Source organism: Triticum aestivum, chromosome 2D (genome assembly GCF_018294505.1).
Source record: "Triticum aestivum cultivar Chinese Spring chromosome 2D, IWGSC CS RefSeq v2.1, whole genome shotgun sequence".
NCBI lineage: Eukaryota > Viridiplantae > Streptophyta > Magnoliopsida > Poales > Poaceae > Triticum > Triticum aestivum.
This window is the reverse complement of record NC_057799.1, coordinates 50084144-50109111: the sequence shown is the minus strand read 5'-3', so window position 1 is coordinate 50109111 and position 24968 is coordinate 50084144. Positions and strand designations below refer to the sequence as shown.

The following is a 24968-nucleotide window of genomic DNA, read 5'->3' as shown; positions in this document are numbered from 1 at the left end:
AATTCAGATTAGAAAATGAAAAGGAATAAATTTAACATGATAAAGTACCTCAATACAATTTGAATATTATAATCATGTATGTCTCGATTCTCAGTTTCTCACATGAAATTCTTATGCAACACTAAGACCATTATGATTTTTCCCATTTTGAAAAATGATCTCTCTAAATGGTGATGCTTTCTAGCACGATTTCGTTAAAAAAGGGGGGTTGAGTTAGGAGGGAAACTCCATACCGGAGTAACAATCGGCTTAGAAACTGAGAATGATCTCTACAAATTTGTCATATTGTTTTTTTATTTGCAGCCATAGGCGGCAATGGTATCTCGCAAGTCTAAGATATGATTAAATATACAAATCCGGAGTTGAAAGCATCACAGTTGTACATTACTCAATGTTACATATTAACAAAATGCATATAAACTAAGAATGATAATCACACTCTTAATAGTTGTGCTTTAAAAGAAAGATGGAATTACTCAACATAAAAGGTAAAAGAATATGCTCTTCACAGAGGGAAGCAGAAATTGTCATGCGCTTATTAGTAGTATTGAAAAGGTGGTTCAACTCTTACTGCCAATGTGTTGGCTTCATGCTCAAGATTTGACCATAGGAAATACATACATTTTCCATTGCTGCTGGTAATGGTGCCAGGTATCACACACTCTATTTTAGATATCTTTAGTTTTAGAAGGATTTGTCATCCTTCCACTTTAGGAATTGAAAACCTTTTGTTAATTTAGTCAGACTTTTCCTGCATCTTTTATCCATCCAAAACCACCATTACGAGATCGTGGAAAATAAAATATGTTTAGGATCATCAATAGCTCAAACAATATGAAGCTTTTCTTTTGCGGGGAAACAATATGAAGCATTTAATAGTGTATTTAATTTTTGTTAATGCACCAATGGAAATTTACTTTTAATGATCTTTCTAAATCATACAAATAAGTAGGTACGGTGGAGTCTTATGGCAAAACCTTGCTCAAGGATTTGGCACAAGCAGAATTCATGGCTAGCATACATGAAGACTAGCAAAAGAGTGTGAAACGACCAACTAGTGAAACAGACATCATAATCATGCATTTTGAAAATGAAATCGTTAAGTGGCAATATGAACATGATACTACTCCAAAGTTGTAATACCACTGAGGCCGATTTAAACTACAGAAACTTTTCATAACAAGTATAACCATGTGCCAAGTCAATCAGCTGTAACATTCAAAGGGAGATACCATGCTAATATTCCAAATTATGATTCTTTTGAATTCCCATTGATATTTAAGAAGACATATTATAATTATTTAATTAATAAATACTTAGCATGGAAAAACAAAAAATCACTAAACTTTTATTATGCCGGAGAAGAGCTGCTTCGAGGAGAGAGAGGCACTACTGCAAGGCTTGGCGGCGATGCGGCTATGAACCCACATGGTCTCCCGGCTGTGCTGCCGAGCAAGTCAGCGTGCCATGAGGGATTTTTGCTGCATTGATTGGCGACAAGGAGGATGTGTTGTCTGGCTTCATTCCAATGGCTAAGCGCTCGGGTCAGATGGCTCACGAGCCAACTGTTTTGTTTCCCCTAAAATAGCTAACTGGCACCTAGCGCTCGCTTTAACTTTATCTTCATATCCAAGCAAGTATAAAACGCTCATTTGGTTGAAAAGGTAGAGGTACAAACCCAAGAAAACCTCTATAGTTGTTAAAGAAAAGTACAAGAAACCAATTACATGTCGCCATACACCCAGTCAATGAGTTGTTATGACATTTATTTATTTTCCAACCTCCCAGCAAGTCTTCATGCATATATATAGTTCCCATCAATCGTGGTCCACACTCCACAGTGATCACATAGCCATTAGTAGATAAAGAAAGATACACATCCGTTGTGCCAGCATATCCATCTCCGAGTGAGGTAGTCATGGTGGATAGTACCCAACACAATTCCCCTCATTTTACTTTGTTAAAGTCATGTTTTAAGGAAAATGCAAAACACACATTAGGTTGCGTGCGCACACCACAAACATGTTAATTAGATTTGGGAGACATTAGAAAATGATTAGCTTGAAGCTCACTTTGCTCCAGCGGCGCATGTACTATGCATCATTACTCCACCAGATGTATCTGGCCTTGTACCGCATTATACGTAATAAGAATAATACTCTTGCACATGTGCTCAGCTCTTCCCCGCCAGATGCATCATTAGGAGGGATTTGATTGGCCCCCGGCTTGTGTCATGGAAAAATCTTCTATCATATTTGGGATTCGATTAACTTGACATAAGGGTGGGGTGTGTTTCGCTGGAATCTCACTACATCTGAGTTTGTCATAGTTGACTCTATGTATCGTGCACTCTGCACTGAGAGATTTCGATGGATAATGAGAAGCTAATCCAAAAATAAAAAATGCTACTAAATGTTAAGATTTTCATGTGGTACCTTGGAGAGGATTTGTGTTAACTAAAAACAACTTTGCTCGCCATAACTAGCAAGGAAGCAAGAAATGTAGCTTTTGGACTCTTAATGAGACAATCAAATATCTATTCTTTCAATGCAAATTTGTGCGTTCCACATGGTCAGTCATCCAAATAGCATTCAATTTATGTCCGCCAAAAAAAATATTGCCAATATATATGGTCACTGACTTGACGGAATACCAAACATGTTTAGTACGCTAATACGAGTGGGCTCATATGCCTTACTGTGGTCGCTTTGGCTATGTATAAATGATTGTGTTTTTATGGCAAAATCTTTTCTTCTTTACAGGTTATTTATCGCTGTACGCTCTAGCTTCGTATGTGGTCTACGCGAACGTGGTCTACGCAAACGGAGTACCAATCGTTGTTCAAGATGGTGTGCGTGCGGTTGGAGCAGGTCTCGAGAAAGGTTTTTACCCAACATGAGTGGCATCATAATCTCCAGATTGGTTCACCTTCTCTGTCGGCATACGCATAGTTTCAGTCTCATATGGCTTTACTATTGCCACTTTGTCGTTTTTATATTATGAGTCGGATGATTCTTTTGTTGGTTGTGTGCATCTTAGTTATGCAAAGATGGGTGTTGTTCTTTATGCTTTGTATCCACTCGATGGTACATTTGGAGTTAATAAAAGCACCCTTTATCAGAAAAAATGCATCATTACTCCACATTGTTACAATGTACAATGCATCATTACTCTGTATTGTTATGAAGCACGCCGTCAATCTCATCAACAAGGGAATGTAGAATCAAGAGTATCAAGAGTAGCCTTGACTACATGGACCGTATTGGCATCATGAGCCCTAGTGTGGTAAAGCAAAGAGGGACTCCGTACGCATGAAGAAAATCTCGAGCTCCTCTTTGCGGACCTCAAATCAGTGAACATGAACGAATCTAAAGTTTGAGAAAACCATGTGTGAGAACAACTTGGAACCAAATCATACGAACTAGATGATTGCATGTCGTTGTATGCATCGTGTTAAGACTTAACACATGAAAAATAACCAAATCGTGCTGCGTGGTCACCCCAACGCTCGCGACGACCAACACCATCGACAATGTCAGCTCCATAAAAAGAAAAAGACTTGACAAGTGTTTCATTCCCCTCCCTAATAGCTGAAATCCGAACTATCTAGTAGGTTCTCATTTGTTTGGATTATTGCCCTTCCTTGTAGATTTAATATCCAAATTAAATATTTCCTGTTTCAAATGCGATACTATTTCTTCGTGGGAAGAAAGTCATAAATCTTTTTTTCTGGTACTCCTTTTTTCCTCCCATCATCCTACTTTCACTTCTACAGACCTTCTATCCATAACGAGTTCCAGGATTAGTGAATAGATGTGGGAATAGATAAACGATTGTTGAGTACACAATACACCCGTGTAGCTCACCCAAAAGACCATCAATGACCGGTATCGGGTATTTCTTTTTTACAATTTGCACATTGAGTTGCCTATAACCCATAGGCTCCGCTAGGCAGGGGAGGCTCTGGTCATGCGGCACACCTGAAGAAGAGGACAAGCCGAAAAAAGAAGAAGGCTTGATGGCCTTTGTGGTGGTGGTCAACCTAAGCCACCCACATGTGTTCGGTGCAATGCCAAGTAGTTAAGAAATTTGTTCGCTTGTTTCTTTTGATTTGTTTGGTTCAATTTAGAGAATGTGAATGTACATGTCACCGAATTCAATCTCATGTAGTGATGTGACTTTCAATGTTGTGACTTCACGGATGCTATTGGCCACGTATGTGACCATGATGATTGAGTCGGTTGGGCTTGAGGAATCAATATCGCTCCAGATGCCGCTTGAGTATTTTGAGAGATATGAGGAGATGAAGAAAGATGCCTTCTGAGTATTTTGCATTTATTCTGAAAATATAAAAATACTTCCTAGAACTTTATACATTAGTATCTTGTACAACCAACAAAGCTAGTAAAGTTGGCACCCTTGCTAGTCAGGACACAAGTAAAGTTATATACGTGATGTACAATTTATCACTGGCGGTGAAAGATCATCGTACCTCCACGGACGGATGGATACCTTCGCTCTCATTGAGGAATATTTGCTACTTGGTACAAACCCTTGCGCTTGTGGTCCAATACATTGTGTCCTAGGGGCAATCAACAACTAACACCAACAATCACACCCGAAGGATCACACCAGCAAATAGTAAAGTCATACAAGATCATAGCTACACATAGGCAGAGGAATAGGAAGAATAAAATTGAAGAATCAACACAATAATCACTGAAATACAACAGCAATCAGCGGCACCAACCATCTATTGACAAAAAATACTACGAGCTCGAGAAAGGTTCTTCAAATGCAACTTTCGACACCGCGAGTGCAGGACGCTGTGGCCAGAGGCAGGTTGTTGCGACGATGCTATGAACTCGCAAGTTTCCCGATGGTGTTGCCGGGTGGGTCGGTCTTTTGCGGGGGATTTCTGCATTTGTCGAAGACTAGGAGGATATTTTTCGCCTTCAATCTAATGGCCACCCGCTTGAGGCCGGGCGGTTGGTGAACCAACTGTTTTTTTTAAATCAATTGCTTTAACTTTATAGAAGTATCCAACCAAGTACAAGAAACTTACTTGGTTGTAAAAGTGGTTGTACAAACTCAAGCAAACCTTTATAGCTTTTGTTATGACATTTATTTTTTTCCCGGGCTCCTCAAATATAGTTCCGATCAACCGTGGTTCACGGTGATCACATAGCTAGAAGAAGAAAGAAGGATATCTATCTGGTGTGCCAACATATTTTATCTCCCAGTGAGATAGTCATGGTGGATAGTACTCAAGACAATTCACCTCATTTTACTTTGTTAAAGTCGGGGTTTTAGGCAACACGACACATATATTGGGCCATAGGTGCACACTACCACAAACATGTTAATTAGATTTGGGAGGCATTAGGAAAACAAGCAGTTGATTATCTGTCAAAGCTGGGTTTCACTCAAAAGATTGTTCATAAAGATATTTTTCTTGATCACCTCCACTCCCCAACTATCAAAGAGAATTCATTCAAAGAAGAGCCCCCACCACCGGTCCAAACACCAGTTCCTGCAGAAGTTGAGGTCCCATCAATAATTGATTTGGTACAAGAAGAGCGAGTTGTTACGCCCGAGTGGACTTTGCCCTACCTTGTCTATCTGTTACGACAAGAACTCCCAGAAGACAAAGTTGAAGCGAGACGGGCCGTTTGTCGATCAAAAGCATACACCATTATGGGAGGGCAGCTTTACAAAGAAAATGTCACCGGAGTACACCAGCGTTGCACTTTTGTGCAATAAGTATGCCCATCGCATGTGGTAGCTTTTACACAGTTATCCATATTGGGCGTGTTTGGTTGGGTGGCTTGCACCTGACCCGCACCCGATGTGCAAAATAGCCCATGTTTGATTGGCTGCATGCCCTTCTCAGCCTGGCCCAGTCGATGCGGCCGAGGGAATTTGCTAAAAAAAAGCCAGGCCGAGAGAAACGCAGGTTCCGAGCATTTCCTTCGTGTGCAGGCTCGTCCCGTCCTTTCCCCTGCATCCCGCACGCAATGCAATCCAACTGCCTTGATCTAAATCGTCTCATCGATCTCACTTCCGCTTCGCTCGCCCCATTGTCGATGCCGCCACCGACGCTCTACGTCAACCTCAACGCCACCGCACTCCGCCATCGACGTGTGCACCCAGGCATGTGCTCCTCGACCACCGCCGCCATGCATACCCACGCCTGCGCTCCTCGACTACCACAGCCGCGCGCACCCACGCCTGGGGACAAGCTCGCCGGAGCTCGGCCTGCCACCCCCCACCAGCCGAGAGGAAGAAGCGGGTTGGGGAGGAGGGAGCTCTTGCGCGCCACGAGCCGCAGTCGAATCTCTGTCGTTGGCATCTCCTCCCGGCAGCCCATCTCTACCACACTCATCTCGTCGCCCTCCACCTCTTCTTCCGGTTGGTCTCCGCCACGGCTATCTACTCCATCTCAGTGGAATGGGTTAGATTGGTGGAAAAGTTTTTTGATTTGTCTCAGAAATTCCTGGTAATTAAAATCGACACTTAGTTTTGGTTCAAATTTCAATATAAATTTGTTTTAGTTCTTCCCTTTGTCTATGGAATGGTTCTGGAATGATTAAAATTGGAAGAGAAGAGTTAACAGAATTGAGCCTATATTCAGCCTACCAAACAACATCTCTCGTGCATATCATCTATTGTGCACCCATATCACATAGTCCACCAAACACTCATCTCACCTCATCCTTTTTTTTTTTTGCAAAAACACCTCATCCTTGCATCCACTCAACCTGGCCGCACTCACCAAGGATCCCCCATGCAATGCAGGTTAGAGCCACCCAGACAACCAAACACACTCATCGTGTACGATGCACCCCATGTCGCACACCATAGCAAGACGACGATTCACATATGTCTATGTTCTTTTTAACCATGTGTGAGGACCTTGATTGCGCTAATGTTAGTATCCAACCAAGTACAAAAGGCTCGCTTGGTTGAAAAAGTGGTTGTACAAACGCAAGCAAACCTAAATGCAAAGTACAACAAACTAATTACTTGTCGCCATCCACCTCGTCAATGAGTTGTTATGCCATTTATTTTCCCGTTACCTCCCAATCAAGCGTTCATGCATATATAGTTCTCATCAGCCATGGTTCATAGTGATCACATAGCTAAGAAAGATACATGTCCGATGTGCCAACATACTTTATCTCAGAGTGAGCCGGTTGTGGTGAATAGTACCCAAGACAATCCCACTCCTTTTATTTAGTTAGAAAGTCGTGTTTTGGGCAATACAACACATACATTAGGCCACTCACGCATACTACCACAAAACATGTTAATTAGATTTGGGAGCCATTAGAAAATGATTAGCTTGTACCTGCGATGGACCTGGCGGTGCATCTACTCTGCATCATTGCTTCTCACCGTTGTGATGCATGTCTTTGGTGTCGTAATCAAGAGAATGTGCAATTAAGAGTAACCAAGGTCGCCTTGCCTGCCTGGTCTATCTTGTCTACCTGGCCGGTCTTGGCTTCAGAGGCCCTCGTGCGAGAAAACAAGGAGGGACTCCGTCGCCAGGTGCCTCAAGGCTGGCAAGTATGTGCAACGCGTCAGCGTCGGCGCCCCCGTATAGCTCGCCGCCATCTTTAATGCTATTGTGGTTCTTGTTTTAATTTGGTGCTTATGCAATGCTTGGACATATGCTACTGCAATTTGGACTATGTAATGGTGGTTGAACCTATGTAAATTGGGTATGTATGATAGATATGAAATATGTTGATTGTCTACTTTCAAATTCAAACTCTAGAGAATTTTAAATTGCAAAGATTAAATCATGGCCAAAAATAATTGTGTTGGTCATTACGTTGCACATGGTTTTAGAAAGCACAACATGTGCAATGTACCCCTACAACACACACGCACCTTTGTCACCAAACAAGTGTGATGATCGACGTATCACAAATGGTGAACTATTGTTGTTGTTGTTGTGTGTGTGTGTGTGTGTGTGTGTGTGTGTGTGTGTGTGTGATAGGCCCCCTTACCGCACACGCTAGCTTATACAAAGCATGTGTGACTGGTAGAACACCACACACGTTTTGTTGTTATTAAACACGTTTGATGTGTTCTGTATCCCAAACGGTGTGACATAGTATAAAGTGTGTTATAGACTCCTCATCGACACATTTTTGCCTCACAAATCGTCTTCGTCGTCAGCCCCATTGCAAATGTTGGATCATAACATATCGTGTGTGATAGGCCCCTCAATCCACACGTTCTTGATGGTCGAAATATCTGGGGCGTCGGATGCATCACAAATGATTTCTCATCGCTTCTTGTGTGCGATAGGTCGGCGCATTACATACGATTACTTTTACAGAATTGTCGGCATCGCAACACCCTATCGCACACGGTTATCTGTAGCATATGCAATGCATCCCCTATCGCACTCCATCGCAAGACAATGATTTGCTCCCGTCCGTGCAGCTACCACTGTCCCCATAGAGTCACGGGCGATCACGGCCCATGCGCCATGCAGGCTGCCTGGGGTGTAGGCGCCGTCAACATTGAATTTCAGCTCATCCAGTGGCGGCGGAGACTAACACTGAGGGTTCCCACTGGGTTTGGGCGATTTGCAAAAACACCCCTGGTATTCCGCAGCCATGCATGCAGCCCTAAACGCGAACTGGTCGAGGTCCATGGGATTCTCCCCTTCTCGCACCTTGTTCCTTTGGTTCCACCACTGCCACCACATTACAGTGACCTGCAGCCTTTCCTTCCCTGACAATTGCCACAGTAAGTCCAGGGTCTCACCAATGGAAGCACAATCTGAGAGTTGTTGTCTGACATGTTCGAGATCAAGCCTCCTCCACAACAGTTTGACCTCATTGCAATAAACAAATAGGTGTTTCCCTGACTCGTGCCTTGAGTTGCACATAAAGCATCTGTGTTCCTTAATATCCATTCCTCTTCTTGCCAGAATGTCCTTGGTGGCAATCGTGTTGTGTGCCATTCGCCAGACAAAATGTCTGACCTTCCCCCGGCAAGGTAGCTTCCATGTCCTTTTCCATCTCACATCGCCACCACCATTCAGATCGCCAACCGCCTGTGGTTCGCCTCCCTGGCCCTCAGCAAGGTGCTCGGAGAACACTCGTTGTAGCTTGTAGGCTTGTTTAACAGAGAACATGCCTTTGCTGTCAAAGTGCCAGGCGAGAAAATCCTCGGTCCCGTCCCGTAGTGGTAGCTGAAGGATTAAGGTGGCATCCTCCTCCCAAAACATGTCTCTGATGAGCTCCTCGTCCCACCTTCCGGTGGTTGGATCAATGAGTTTAGACACTCTGGTTAACAAGCTACCCCCTCTGGGTGTCACGACTTTCCTCGACCAAGCTCTAGGGATCCACGGGTCATCCCATATATGGATGTTCTGCCCATCCCCAACCCGCCAGATCACACCTTTCCTGATCAGGTCAATGCCAAGTTTAATACTCCTCCAAGCATATGACATGTTGGCGCTCAGACCCGCTTCCAACACATTACAGTTCGGGTAGTACTTGGCCTTCATGAGTTGTGCGCATAGACTATCTGGTTGCTAGATGAGCCTCCACACCTGGCGGGCCAACATGGCACTGTTGAAGTCGTGGATATCTCTGAAACCAAGTCCTCCCTTGCCCTTCGATTTTGTAAGCTTCGGCCAGCCAACCCAGTGTATTTTGTTTTCATTTTCCTGTTGGCTCCACCAATAATGGCCTATCATGGCGCTCAGCTCATCACAAAAGGTTTTGGTTAGATAGAACACGGACATGGCAAAGGTAGGGATCGCCTGTGCTACCCCCTTGACCAAAATTTCCTTCCCTTGCCAAGACAAGGTTCTCTCATTCCAACCTTGCATGTGATTCCAGATCGCGTCCCTCAAATAAGCAAAAGCCCGCCGTTTGGATCGCCCAATATACACTGGGAGCCCCAGGTACTTCTCATTGTACGCTTCGCTGGTGATGCCAAGAGTATCTTTCACATTATGCTTGGATTGCGCCGAGCTGTTTTTGCCGAACATAATAGCTGACTTCTCCTGATTAATGCATTGTCCCGAACATCTTTCATAAACCGTGAGGATTCGCCTCAGTTCTCTGGCCTCGTCATCCCTCGCTCTCATCAACATAACCGAGTCATCGGCAAAAAATAGATGAGAGATAGAGGGAGCCCCCGGATAGATTTGAATGCCATTCAGTGTCCCTCTCTGTTGCGCATCCTTGAGCATTGGTGAGAGCCCTTCCGCACAGATTACAAACAGGTATGGCGAGATTGGGTCACCCTGCCGGAGTCCTCTCGACGGGTCGAATTGCTGTGAGAGCTCTCCATTGACCTTGATCCGGTACCGCACCGACCGCACACATCTCATCACTAAATTCACCCAACTGCGCACGAATCCTAGCTTGATCATCATTGCTTCCAAGAAGTCCCATTCAACACGGTCATAGGCTTTACTCATGTCCACTTTGACAGCAACATATTCATCCTTGACAGCTCTCTTATTCATCAAGAAGTGCGAAACCTCATAGGCCATTAGAATATTGTCCATGATCAACCTCCCCGGCACGAAGGCACTCTGGTTGTCCGAGATTATTTGTGGGAGCACAAGCTTGAGCCAGTTAGCCAGAACCTTGGAGATGATTTTGTAAAGCATGTTGCATAGGCTAATGGGCCTTAGGTCCTTGATCCTTGAGGGGTTCTTCACCTTTGGAATAAGGACTACATTGGTATCGTTGCATCCCTCCGGGATCTCTCCTCCCTTCAGCACATTCATCACCTCATCCACAACATTCCGTCCCATCAGATGCCAATACTTCTTGAACACTAGCGCCGGCATGCCGTCCGGCCCGGGTGCCTTGAGGTCTCCAATGTGATCAAGTGCAGCTTTTATTTCCATTTCAGTGAAGTCAGCCGTGAGACAATCATTCATTGCACCGGTTACCTTCACCGGGACAACGCGGAGGAGCTCATCAAATTGTGTGTTGCCGTTCGATGCGAATAGATCCTGAAAATAAGACATAACATAGTTAGTAAGCTCCCTTCCTTCCTCCACCATCACTCCCTCCTCCCTCCCTAGCCTCTGAATCCTGTTAGCCTTTCCCCTAGCTGAGGCATATCTAAAAAAGAATGTAGTGTTCCTATCTCCTTCCTTCAGCCACCAAACATGTGCCCGTTGTCTCCATTTTATCTCAATGACCTGCTCCAGGTCATCAACCACACACCGAAGCCGCACTTCCTCTGCCACTTTCTCGGGTGAAATATCACGTTTACGGCACTCCTCTAACTCCTTCTTAGCCTCCTTCAACTTCTTCTCCATATCACCAATCACATCTCTACTCCACCTTGAAATATCTCTTGCCACTTCCTTCAGGCCAGCAGCTACATCAGACACATGGCCCTCTCGAACCCTTCTCCATGCTTCCTCAACGACCAGATCACACCCCTCCTCCTTGAGCCATCTAGCTTCGAACCTAAATGCTCCTCCTCCTCCTCTCTCTCCCTTCTTTCCCCCATGTCCTCTGTATCCACCACAACCGGCCGATGATATGAATGCCTCGGTAGTTCATTGCGAACACGAAACTCTGGGTAGGTGGAACACCATTCCATATTCGCTACTGCACGGTCCAGACGTCCACAAATATAACCCTCCGCATTGGTGCAATTATTCCACCACGTGATCATATCACCCTCGTAACCCAGATCGCTTAGCTTGCATTCTTCTAGAGCATCTCGAAACTGGTCCAGACAGCCCTGGGATCGGTTTACACCCCCTTTTTTCTCCTCATTCATTAGGATCTCATTAAAGTCTCCCATGCATAGCCATGGTCGACCCTCCTGATGTTACTGATTAAGAAGATGCAATGTCCTCCATGTTTCTTTCTTCCTTCTCGCCTGCGATTCACCATACACTCCTGTCATCCTCCACACCACCCCGTTCTCGTCCGTTATATCGACATCTATATGCCTTCTCTCAATGGACCTTAATGACAGGTTAACTCCCCTCCTCCACAAAATGGCCAAAGCCTCTACTTCTGCCATCCAGGTTTCTCACACACATATTGACTAGCCCTAGCTTCCACCTATATTGCTCCATTTCCTTCTCATACAATTTAGTCTCACATAAGAAAAGAACATCGGGATCCTCCGCCCTCTTGAGGTCCAAGAGCCCACGAACTGCCAAGCCATTCCCGAGTCCCCGGCAGTTCCAGCTTATGACATTTGTTTGTTCCGACCTACCCATCAAGTGTTCATGCATATATATAGTTTCCATCACCCGTGGTTGACGGTGATCACATAGCCAAAAGCAGACAAAGATATGATACTCATCAGTTGTACCAACATATTGTATCTCCGAGTATGCTAGTCACGATGGATAATACTCAAGACAATTCATCTGTTTTATTTCTGTTAAAGTTATGTTTAAAAATATACGAAATATATATTGGGCCACATGTGTAGACTAGCACAAATATGTTAATTAGATCTTGTAGGCATTAGGAAACGATTAGCTTGAAGAATCGGGCGCACCAGCGGTGCATCTACTCTGCATCATTATTCCACACCGCTACAATCAAACACAATAAGCTCTGGGATAAGAGAGCCTCCTCGCGATGTCCACATCGGCAGTTTGACTGTCACAGTTTTTTTACAACACTCCCGCAGTTACAGGGATTTACATCGGTCAAAAGAAAAGCAGCCCATGCACGCGTCCTCCCTCCCTCTCTCTCTCTCTCTCTCTCTCTCTCTCTCTCTCTCTCTCTCTCTCTCTTATTTCCTCTCCCCCAGCTCTAGGGTTCCCAGCCTCACTGCACCGCCGCGCAGCCCACACATTCTCTCTTGATCTATAAACTTGGTTAAAGTTTGCAAATTTTGACTTTCCAAAAGATCTATACGCACTACATTATGGAACAGAGGGAGTATTAGATAATATTCAAAATAAAATAACCAAAAAGGTGCTTCACCATAGTTAGTCTTCCATATAGTAGGACATACTGCAAGAAATTACTAAAGGAAGAACATTTAATTAAACAAATTAAAAAAATTGGTTCAAGGTATCCCGTCTGGACATTAGTTCAATCAATAGAAAAATGTTAGTTCATCCACAAAGTTTAGATGCGCTTTAGGACTTAGTTCATGAATTTTGCTAAAACTACTAAAACCCTCGAGTTTGTTTCAATCAGCCGTGTTGTAAGCTTCAGGACAAGGACTACAAGTCAGCTCGATGAAGTATGTATCAAAAACTCTACTCTATTGCAACGGAGTATGTAATTTGTGATGTCGTTAACAATGGCTTGTTTGCCCGATGATTGGTGTTTTGCAAAGCATCAAATTTTGTGTGTGCTATACTTACGAAGTAAATGATAGATGAACGAAAATCAATATGTACCAGTATTCTTTTTTCATAAAGAAACATAGACAACATTCTATGTTCAAGACACTATTTATTCACTTTCAGGTGTATGCTATTGTGACCTACGGACATGGATTTTCTGACATTGATCTCGCATGCTAACACAACCACACAACTACACCTCATTCTATGATAGGCTCAGCAAGAAACGGCGGATGGAAGGAGTGTCACCACCAAGAACAGCGAGGTCGCGCCGACGCCATAGCATTGTCTAAATACGTGTAGCGGGATGGAAAGCAGCGAGCAGCGATGCATCGTCCATGGAAGCGGCCGGCATAAGGCTAAGCCTGTCGTTCCTCCTCGCCAAGACCCGCGTTTAGCTCTTCCAGGTGGTCGGGGTGCGCACACACACAGAGGCGTGCGAGCGAGACGTCATGTGAAGTGGAGGACCCTACAAGCTACATGGCCGCGGATGTGGAGTAGGCGCAGTTCCAGCTGAACTGCGACGCGGTGTTAATGATTAGAGTCACTACTATTAGATTGCTCTGATTTCCCTATGATCAGAATTCAGAGTCAGTTTGTTGTCAGCAACAGTTGGCATGTATATATACTACCCATTATGTAAAAAATCAAATGCCTGGCACCGCACAGGAACACCCTCAAGAGGCGCATCAAAATGTGGTCCTTTTTGGGATACAGAGTGATTAAGGAGGCCGGGATTGAGGAAACGATCAAGAGAGAAGAAGAATAGAGGATTGATAGGGAGAAACAACCAGCGGCAGAGGCATGGGGGTGGCCAGCATGGGCCAGGAGCCTCCCCAACATGACGAGTTTGCTTGTATATACACACACACCCTCAATACTAGGACTTGAGAAATCTTGCCTCAGCCAGTGAAGAGAAACCAATTATGAGAGAAGGGATCAAAACAGAGGAGGGAGAGTAGTGTTGGAGCTCAGAGACAGACGAAGGATCAAATTGCAAGACGGAGGGGATCAACGGGGAGGGAAGAGCCGACACCATGCCGGTCGTCGGACTATCGCCGAAAGTCTTTCATTTGAACAAGTTCGACCTGAAGTTGATGCTAAAGAAATGAAAACATTGCGGATGCATGTCCTTTTGCATCAATTTTTTTTAAGATAAAACACGGCACACAACCTAACATGACCAAATGGGCCGGTCTGCTCCTGTGCGCCGGCCGGATAGCCCGTGTGCCCCACGCAACCGCCTCTGCCTCGACCGACCTAGCTAGAAATTTCCCGGTCCGCCTCGAGCACCCGACCCCAATCTGAGGCTCCCAACGGTAATATCTCCGCGCCGCGCCGCGTTGCCGACCGACCGAGACCGACCCCTCCTGTCCTGCCCACCCGGTCCGGATCCAGCCCCAACCCACCACCCCACCAGCTCCACTTCCCTCCGGTTTCCGCCGCCCGCCGAAGCCGTCTCCGGCAAGGACCCGACCGGCGCCACCGCCTCTTCCCCGGCGGCCCGCCCGCGGCCAGGCGCTCCCTTTCCTCCCTCCCCGCGCTCTGGCCGTGGCCGGTCTGCTCCTCCTCTCTTCGTCCGGGGCCCCGGGCCGTGCCTCTCGCCTCGCCTCCTCGCGTCCGGTTTGGATTTGCTCGTCCTCGATTCGTCGCCCGTCCAGGTTCAGAACCGCGCCTGATTTGGTTTTCGCTCGTGCTCGATTCGCCCGTTTGGAATTGCGCCTGGTTTGATCTTGCTCGTCCTCGCCGTCGTCCGTTTGGGGTCGCGTCCGGTTCGATTTTGCTCGTCGTCCTCTCGCCGCCGTCGTCCGTGTAGGGTCGCTTCTGGTTCGATTTCGCTCGCCCTCGCCGTCGTCGTCCGTTTAGGGTCGCGTCCGATTCGATTTTGCTCGTCCTCGCGTCGTCGTCCGTGTAGGGTCGCTTTCCATTCGATTTCGCTCGTCCTCGGCGTTGTCCCGATGCTCTCGCGTGTTCTTGGTCCGTCTCGTTTGAGAACTAGCAATTCTGTCTGCGTGCGCTTCTGTTATCCGAGAGGCACTCTGGTTCCTGGGTTTCGTGTTCGCGTCGGTTGCAGGAACGAACGGGTCTGGTTTCGAAATTAGATTACGGCCGGAGACGGGGAGCAGTGTTCGTTTATCGTGCTAGTTCAGATCAGTTCCTCCGTTCCGTCACCTACGTTGCTCTTGGTGATTTTTCAGAGCTCAAACGTATGCTCTCTTGTGATACTCTGTCAGTTCTTGGCCCTCTGTCAGTTCTTGTTGGCCCTCTGTCAATTCTTGAGTTCCAGGGTCTGTTAATTCCTGACTTCTTGTCGTACCGGCTAGGCGTGTGTGCGCTCTCATCCTAGATTCAGAGATGGGGTGATTTTCCTTACGCTTGATCTGATGGTGTATATTGTTTATGTTCTTTCCAGTTTGTTTCTTTTTATCATGCTTTGCTTGTGTGTTGAGCAGAAAAGTTTTACAAGAGTGCAAACCATGAGGCCTGCTGCTTGACTAATTGAACACCTGCTGTTGCTACTGTTGGACAAGGTCCCTTCTTTTCTTCCTGATGCTGCTATTTCCATTTAACTACTCATAGGAGTTCTAGATGAGCTGCTGCGAGTTAGTTCCCCTTAGACTACATTCTAGATTGCATAGCATAACTCCAGAATTTTGTGATTGCACACCACCTTGGCATATAATTCTGTTGTGAGCATAACTCTAGAATTTATTTATCCGCGAAAGCACGTTCATCACATGTTTTTTTATCAATGCTGCTAACTTCTGTCATGCCCCTTTCCTTTTGGACAACAATTTCAACGAACCTATAACGTGGACATGTCCTGCTTGTTTTCTTGTGATGATGGTGATCCAATTGAGTAGCTCAACTCTTATGCTCTGACATTTGTTAATCCCCAGTTAGTGTGCATGAAAAGTTATTGTTTGTCATGTTAAATTTTATGGCATCAACTCGGTATTGTGATTAATGACTTAGTATTTGTTTAGTGTAGACAGTTGACTTCTTTTCTCTTAATTATTTAGTGATATGCGTGTTTTGTTATGTCTTATGGGGATAACTAATGTCCAGTCAATGGAAAATGCTTTTCTTGCTTTCCCTAGACTTTGTGACAACTAACTTATAGTGCGATCATTGATCATTGAGCTTCTGACACCTTATTCCGTAAAATTCTGTTGTGATGTTTCCTGGATCATTGAGTAGTTAATATTGATTTTGAGTTTGTCGGATCATTAACTTCTGCGTGCGCTTCGGTTATCTGAGAGACACTCACGATCTTGTGTTTCGTATTCGTGGCGGAGCGATGAACGATTACGTTTCGTGTCCCTGTGTTTCGTGTTCACCCATCTGACTTTGAATTTGGATTACGGAGACGGGGAGAGGCCAAAGCAAGGTCAGTTTATCGTGTTCGCTCAGATCGGTTCCTCGGTTCCGTCGCTGCGTTGTTCGTCGGCGATTTCCAGACCTCAAATGCATGCGCTCTTGTGATACTCTGGTTTGGCTCGCTGGTCGTTATGGTTGTTCGTTACGGTTGTTCTTATGTTCTTGAATCACCCATCTTATAAGCAGAGATGGGGTGATACATTATGGTTGCTCTGATGGTTGCTTATTTAGTGTTCTTTCCAATTGGGTTCTTCTTGTCATGCTTTGCTTATGTTCCCAATGTCTGTCTTTCCATATATGGGGATGCGTTCAGGGGTGCAAACCGTGTAGGCCATGGTGTGTTTTATACTAGCTATGGTGTGTTTTATACTATCTGATGTGGAAGGTGGAAATATTGATATCACTTCTGTGCTAGTATACTTGATATGGTGTGTTTTATTTAAGTAATTAACCACATCTCTTACAAATTTTCCTTGAGATACATGTTTATATGGCAGGAGTGATTGTCTTGATGAATAATCATTTATGCTAACTTGGTATTGGTAGTCCCTGATCATAGGTAACAGACCAGTACTTGTTTAGTGCAGACAACTGACGGTTCTTTTTTTCTGAACTTTTTTGTAATATGTCTGTTATGTGGATATCATATTCTAATGCTTTTCTAAGTATTTAAGGTACAGACATGTGGATCTGGACATTTCACATTTGCTCTTTATTGTGTTGCTAAAGACACTGAACGGTTTGTCTGGCCACCGCACAGCCCAGCTAATCAGGTACACTTGATTTTATGTGTAGTTGATGTTCTCTGCCACATCATGCTTAACTTGTGTTTGCCAAATGGATCTCCTGGAACAAATTGTTTGTAATAAATGAACAAATTGCAGAACTTGTGGCAGTGCTATTTACCCACTTGCTTTTGCATATGATGCTAAGAAGAAGAAAAACATACGTCCTGTTATTTTAAAATGGTGTATTTACTGTTTTGATGCGCATAAACTGAGAATAGTATAACCTTGCTGACTATCTGCAGGTTGTAGTGATTAGGGAGAAGCTTGCAGAACTGTATGAATTTGAACAAAAATGGTCGAGAGCAGCACAAATGCTTAGTGGCATTGACTTGGACTCAGGAATCAGGTAGAAGCAAAGCTTTTGTCTCTCTTTACATGTCATTGGATATTCTAAGTCTGGGAAATCTGACCATCTTCTTAAAAGCCAGGATGCTTGATGACAAACAAATTATCCAAGTGCGTCCAGATTGCACGACTCTATTTGGAGGTTAGTCCCGTTTTTAGCCTCTGTCGTCATTGCATTTTCAGCTGGACTAATGTAGTTCTTCATTTTGTAGGATGATGATGCAGTGAATGTTGAAGCTTTTATCAACAAAGCCCATTTTTGGTCACAAACAGCAACCAGGAAGTTCTGAACTTGCAATACAAGGTTTGTTGGTTCAGGAACAGTTTAATAATCTATCTGTCTACAACTAAGGACAAAAATTTAGTCCCCTTCTTATATCTCTTGTAGGTATGCTATGCGAGAATTTTAGATCTAAAGCGTAAATTCTTGGAAGCTGCACTTCGATACTATGGTATCTGTCAAATTGAGCAATGCCAAATTGGGGATGAGTAAGGCTTACTCCATTCAGTTGTAGATTTTTTTCTCTCTTCTGCAATTTACTCATTTTTAATGTTCTGTCTTGTATGGTTCTTTATTGCCTTGCCGGTGTAGTGGTGCCTAATTTCTATTTTACACCCTTCAAATATTTCTCCCTTCAAATATTTCAATGTTTTTCTTACTGTATGTAATAAATTACCCTACTTGATACTCATATTTAAGTACTGCAGTGGTTATTAGCAAGTCATGTTTGCAACTGATATGGCCTCCATATTTTATTCTCAAAGATCTTGATGGAACATTGTTTCTGTATTTTCTCAGATAGATTGATGAAAATGCTCTTGAGCAAGCTCTTAGTGCTGCTGTAACATGCACAATATTGTAACTGATGAGAGGTAAACACTGTTGCCAACTTGAAATCAGTTTACTCATTCAAGTTCTGGAATTTCTTTATAGCTTTCTGAGTTTACTTCGGTCTTGCATGTATTAGGTTTCTCTTTGTGCCGCTACCTATGTCTGTTTCTTGTGTGCAAGCGCTCCATTCTGTGTGTGTGGCTCTGTGTGACTTGATGGTGAATATGTGTGTGGCTTGACTCTGTGTGTTTGTGGCTGTGTGACTTGATGGTGAATATGTGTGTGGCTTGACTCTGTGTGTTTGTGGCTTGATTGTGTGTGTGGCTTGACTCTCTCTGTGTGTGGCTGAACTGTGTGTGGTTTGATGGTGAATATGTGTGGCTTGACTCTGTGTGTGACTGTTTGTGGCTTGATGGTGAATATGTGTGGCTTGACTCTGTGTGTGACTGTTTGTGGCTTGATGGTGAATATGTGTCTGGCTTGACTTTGTGTGTGTGTGTGTGTGTGTGTGTGTGAGACTCTGTGTGAAAATTGCATTTGTTTGATGGTGTGGCTTGTATGCTTTGCTGAATGTTTGGTTGTATAAATTGTGTTTTATATTTCACGATTGATTGCTTTGCTGTTTGTTGAATGTGAACAGACCTAGCACTATTATTTTTTCTGAATTTTTTTGTGATTATGTCTTATGTGGATATCATGTTCTTTTTTTGTATTACTGCTGTCCAGTCACTGGAATAATGCTTTTCTAAGTATTTAAGGTACAGACATTGGATTTGGACATGTCACATTGGCTCTTTATTGTGTTGCTAAGGGATGGTTGGGTTTGCATACAATGCAGGTATATTTTTACATTTTGCGATGTTGATGTCAAAACGTTTATTTAGCCAAATTTTGCTACTTGTGGGTACTTTTGTTTTTAGATGTGTTGTATCCATAACTACCCATTGGCACCTGATATTTGTGCTCAAAATGCAGTATGGAGCAACAAATTGGTCTCATTGCAAGGTCACTATTGCAAGGTCACTACCTGGACGTATAGGCAAGCAATGTCAAGAGAGGTATTCTTTTGATTGTTTTATTTTCATGGTTTGCTTAAATGCATTTTCCCCTTTGTGCAAGACAAACAGGGGAATGTTTGCTAATTCAGAAACACACTGGTTACATAAAGAGTTGATTGGTTATGAAGCTGATTTCGAATTCATACATAACATCTTAGGTGGCATAATCATCTGAATCCAGACATACAGAGAGATGCTTGGACTACTGAGGAACATGCACTAAATAATGCCCATCGGATATATGGGAATAAATGGGTAGAAATAGCAAAATTTCTTCCTAGAAGGTAACTTCCTTGGTCCTCTTTGTTACCAGATTCCTAACATGAATGATGTAGCCCTTTATTGAACATTATACCGTGCATCCGACATCTGAATATTGCAGGAATGGGGTACTTCCATTTGTGTAACTTCTATTTGTATTACATCACAGGTCATCTTATGGTACCGTGCATCAGACTCATATGGTGCTTATTACATCACAGGTCATCTTAATCTTCTTTTGTAAGTATGACTGCTGGTGCTGCTGGTAATGTAAGCTACTTTTCTTGCTTCAATATAGAGTGGAAACTCACATTTTAAGTTGCTCATGTCATTTCAGGCTATCCATCGGCTTGTAACTCATGAGAGGCGACCATAGTTGCCAACTTGAAACATATTTTTTTTTTAGGTATGAATGGCTTACCTGAGCCAGAATTTCTATAAGAATGTTGCTCATGTTAGATGCCTTGCTTTCTCTAGTAAGTAGAATAAGAACACATTTAACTTTCTTTTCTGTCCATAGGCCTACAAACTTGTGGGTAGTCATGAAGATAATCATTTAATCAGCCTCTAACCAGCTTCCTGTTTTCAGGAACGAAGATCTGAATCACCCTCACTCCTCAAGAGAAATCGTTTAGTCATTCAGGTTCTGGAATTTCTTTATAGCTTTCTGAGTTTACTTCGGTCTTGCGTGTATTTGCTTTCTGTTTGTGCCCCTATCTATGTCTGTTTCTTGTTGTTTCTTGTGTGCAAGTGCTCCATTATGTGTCTGTCTGACTGTTTGTGGCTTGACTCTCTTGTGTGTGTGGCTTGACTGTCTGTGTGTGGGACTGTGTGTTTGCCTGTGTGTGCGTGTGACTGTGTGCAAATATTGCATTTGACTGTGATGTGTGACTCTATGTTTGACTGTGTGAATATTGTGCATTTGAGCGTGATGTGTGTGACTGTGAATATTGCATTTTGGCAATGACTGTGTGTGTGATTGTGTGTGGCTTGACTCTGTGTGTGTGTGTGTGGCTTGTATGCTTTGCTGAATGATTGGTTGGTATGGCCTAACACTGCCTTTGCCGGTCCCAAGCCCGGATGTGAAAATGTGGAGGGAGCTGCAGTTACCTCCTTTGTATTGTTTGCCTTGGAAGTGTGAATATTGCATTTTGACAATGACTGTGTGTGTGATTGTGTCTGGCCTGACTCTCTGAGTGTGTGTGCCTTGTATGCTTTGCTGAATGATTGGTTGGTGTGGCCTAACACTGCCTTTGCCGGTCCCAAGCCCGGATGCGAAACGTGGAGGGAGCCGCAGTTACCTCCTTTGTATTGTTTGCCTTAGAAGTCTGGATAGAAATTACTCTGTCCTAATTGAATAGTAAATCTTCACATAATGTCGTAGCATGTGATTCAAGCTCTGAAATGCATCCGTCCTTGCTATGAAAAATCTAGCAAGTGTAATTGTCATTAGAATTTGTCCCGTCCCCTAAATTAATCTCGATGGTTTCTTAAATCTTGTCAAAATGCTAATAATTAGGTTGAATTAGGTTGAATTTTGCGTTAGTCTGGTCATGCACGAATCTCGACGTCGCAGGTGTCCCTCATTTGTCTGTCACTCGCGAGTTTGTCGGGTTTATTTGTCGTTGGACTTTTTATTCAGGTTGTGGGCCGCCCACTCCTTGTTTGGACTCCGGCCCGTGTGGGTGTGTGTGTGTGTGAGAGAGAGAGAGAGAGAGAGAGAGAGAGAGAAGAGAGCTGACTTCCAATAAGGCACATTTTCGTGGAAGGTATGGAATTTATCGGCTGAAGGTCAGAAAGAAAGCAATCACCCCTCCTTTTCCATCAATAGGTACTCCCAAGGCGTCGACCACACGGCCTAACAACAGCTGAAGAACTCTCTTTGGGACAAGGGCATCATCAAAGCAAAGAAATCAGAAGAAGAAGCAGTCAGTAATGCAATGCGAGACAAGTGTCATGTCTATCTTTTTGATCAGAGGTTGAATCGATCATCAGAAGAAGAATTAGGCCAAAAATTAGGATACATTTTGGGAAAATGAAACTTCCATTGAAGAGAAGCAAATGAAACGCTTTCATAAAAATTCTCGTAGAATCGAGAATGAAGTTTTCATTCTGTACATGCCAGATCATGAATTAGTAACTGCATCCAATCTCCGAAAAGTCTCAAAAGAATTTCGTTTGTAGGATTCAGTCGTCCGTTTGTTTTGTTTTGAATTGACATAGAGAAATCTTTCTCGCGTGGGGCTTGTACTGGGCCTGATTACAACATTTTGCAACAGCTCCTCTACTATCCTTTCAATCTCTGTTTTCTGGGTGATAGCATTTCGCCGACAGATAACATGCCGTGGATCTGATGTGGCGCTAAAACTTCATGATAGATCAAATCCTGATTACGACTGGAGAGGGACATTGATGTTCCCTCATTCTTTTCCGTTTCCACGCTCTGAAATGAATCTTTCTAGAATCCTTTTCTCTTGAATATCAGTTTAAGAGAGTTTCGGATTGCCCAGTGGGAAGTCATGAGGCTAGCCCCCCTGAATGAAGAAGTAGTGGGGCCCCCTGCCCGCCCACGTATGCGCGGCTGTAGTAAATAGCTTACACGACTGATCAGGCTCATCAACCTATGGAACCTCACGCTATGTTGCTATGATTCTTTTATCACGTCCGACTCTAAGTGGAAAGTCTTTCTCATCTACCTCTTCCATCCAAAACCGTTTTTCCGCATTTTTTTCTGACCGACCCAGAGACTAATCTATCGTTGGCCCAAGCAAAGAGTGAGAAAAAGCAGCAAAAGGAGTAGCTTTCCCTTTCCATATGAAAAATGGAGAGGAAAAGCATGGGTGGACCAAGCGTTTTAACCGGAATCTAGTGACGGAGAAAGAAGAAAAGATTTTCGTTGCCAGCTAAATCAATCAATTTGACAAGATCCTGCATCAATCACCTCACAGCATAGCAACAGATAATTCCGAATCTACATAGGTCTAGTCCAGGGGACAAATCAATAGGGTGCAACTCTTTCTCTTTTGCCCTTTATGCCAGCCTGTTCCCTCCGCGTATGTCTAGAATCTTGTTAGGATTCGTCTATTCCAGGTCAGGAAAGAGCTTCTGTAAACTATCGTGATTAGCATAGAACACCGGTCTCCGCAGCACCAGGATAAAGACCTTCTTTTTACCCATAACCTTTCTCTTTCTCAATTCTCTATGGCGTCTAGTAGATAGAAACAAGAAAATCAGAAGAATCTTTCTCTCTATTCACTATCATTCCGCGTCTTTGACTTCTAGTTTAGAAGGAAGAGGAAGACCTAGGGGGCTTACGTCCTCATTTCACTCTTTTTGCTCTTGCGAGAAATCAATGTCTTACTTCATAGATTCGAGAGAATAGGAGAACAGTAGCCTGACAAACAGAGCTCCTCTCTTAAACCAAGGCATACTCTACTGGCTTTCCCGTGGAAGTTTTAGGTTCGTTTTTGCTTTATCGATAACTATCTCCTCTTGATGGAAGAACAGAAATCTCATTTGATTCGCTAGGTCAGAGAAAGGGTTGTTTAGTCAACAATCATGACCATGGGAACATTTGTTCGCTTTCTAGGTACCTGGATTGTTTGAAATAAGATTAGTACCAAAAGCTGCCTCTGATTTCAGAATCCAATTTGGAAAATTGGCGCACCCCGCCCAACCCAGAAGTACCCTCCATTTCGTTGTTGAAAAAGCAAATAAAGAATGTTCTGAGATCCTGTGGTACTTCGACCGCGAAGCCTCGCTTATGCACCGAGAAAGATCGTTAAACCCGTTGAAGTGCGCCTTCATGGTCTCGTCAGGCAAATTCCGGGTCGGGGCACAGCGTAACTAAGAGAGCCATTCCATTTAGGGCGAGACAGAATGGAGCTATCAGCAGGCCTTTAACTGAGTTGTTAAAGAAAGGTGTGGAGAAGAAGCCAGGGCTTATGCACTCCACTTGTAAACGAGCGTTAGAGCTTTTTGAGCGAGCGAGCGAAGCCTCGTGATTTCACGACTCATCGACCTTGTTCAGGAGTTGGTGTAGCTTTCCTGAAAGGGAGATCGGTCTCCTCTATCGTTCCCAATCTCATTTCATTAGCAAAAGATACCGCTATGCTCTAAATTGGGTATACCAAGAAGTTACAAAAGTTGTCCCTGTAAACCAACCCCCTAAAGCGAAATAAGCACAAGGAAAGAGCAATCCTACTCACAGTATGCTCTTAATGATCCCGGCTCATGATTTAATTGCCATGTATTTAGCTATTGAGCTTCAAAGTTTATGTTTTGGCTTTCACTTATGTTATGTATTCTCTCACAATCACTCCTAGCAATAAGTGAAAAGGCGGCTATCGATAATGTCCCAACACCTCCTCTTCTGTGTCTACTTCTCCGTTCTAATTTCTGACTGGTTCACGCCTGCTTGTGTATTGGTTATAACCTCTGTACTGTATTTTGTTTGGCTTAAATTGCCAAATGGCGACAATTCTCGCGGGAATCTCGGTCTTGTTTGGGCCGATTCCTTAACGAGAGCCTGCGTCAGGGATTCTAGCTCAAGATCAGGAAAGAGCTTCGTTCCCTCCCGCCTGCTGGCTAGAGTTATACCATCCACTCTTGCTGCTAACTGTGAAGTAGCGTAAAACCCTCTATCGCGTCTGTTTGTTTGCCGTTGCCCTCAAGTACAAGTAATTTTTGACAAACTTTCTTTCCCATGGTTCGGGTGGGCACGGATATGGATGGCAGGACAGGAGTGAAGATCCCTCAGCTAAGGGCTAGACCGGACGTTTCACTGTCTGCCAGGCCCATCGCAAGGAAAGTGAAAACCTAGATTTGCTTTATCGGGTATCAAACGGGAACTCCGAGCAAATACCAAGTCCGATTCATCTTTTTCCAATACTGCGAGCCAGACGAGAGCGGGGCCCTTTTGAAAATCAGAAATAAAAGGGGCAATCAACAAATTGACCAGTTGTAAGCAGAGG

At 43.9% G+C, this 24968-nt stretch overlaps 1 protein-coding gene across 6 annotated transcripts; it reads left to right on the top strand.

Annotated features, from left to right (window-relative positions):
- Positions 1 to 14683: 14683 nt before the first annotated feature.
- On the top strand, positions 14684 to 23249 carry LOC123051481 (transcription factor MYB3R-2). 6 transcript variants are annotated; one of them, XR_006424176.1, is made up of 12 exons: positions 14684 to 17484; positions 17742 to 17845; positions 17924 to 17986; positions 18057 to 18148; positions 18233 to 18333; positions 18644 to 18717; positions 19435 to 19514; positions 19652 to 19734; positions 19893 to 20018; positions 20165 to 20235; positions 20333 to 20401; positions 20585 to 21050. XR_006424176.1 is itself a non-coding variant. In XM_044474363.1 (6 exons), exons 1-5 carry the CDS (start codon positions 19509 to 19511, stop codon positions 20349 to 20351), a joined length of 330 nt encoding a protein of 109 aa, XP_044330298.1. In that variant the 5' UTR covers positions 18724 to 19508; the 3' UTR covers positions 20352 to 20401; positions 20585 to 21050. The 6 variants fall into 6 exon arrangements, 1 of the variants encoding a protein (XP_044330298.1); XR_006424177.1 differs by having other exon boundaries at positions 14685 to 17484; positions 17928 to 17986; positions 20165 to 20216; XR_006424174.1 differs by having other exon boundaries at positions 14686 to 17484; positions 17928 to 17986.
- Positions 23250 to 24968: the final 1719 nt, after the last annotated feature.

Bases quoted from the DNA above. Each gene is read 5' to 3' on its own strand.
- LOC123051481 (XM_044474363.1), top strand. The intron at 19,735-19,892 runs GTATTCTTTTGA...ATAACATCTTAG, and splicing joins GGCAAGCAATGTCAAGAGAG to GTGGCATAATCATCTGAATC. The intron at 20,019-20,164 runs GTAACTTCCTTG...ATTACATCACAG, and splicing joins GCAAAATTTCTTCCTAGAAG to GTCATCTTATGGTACCGTGC.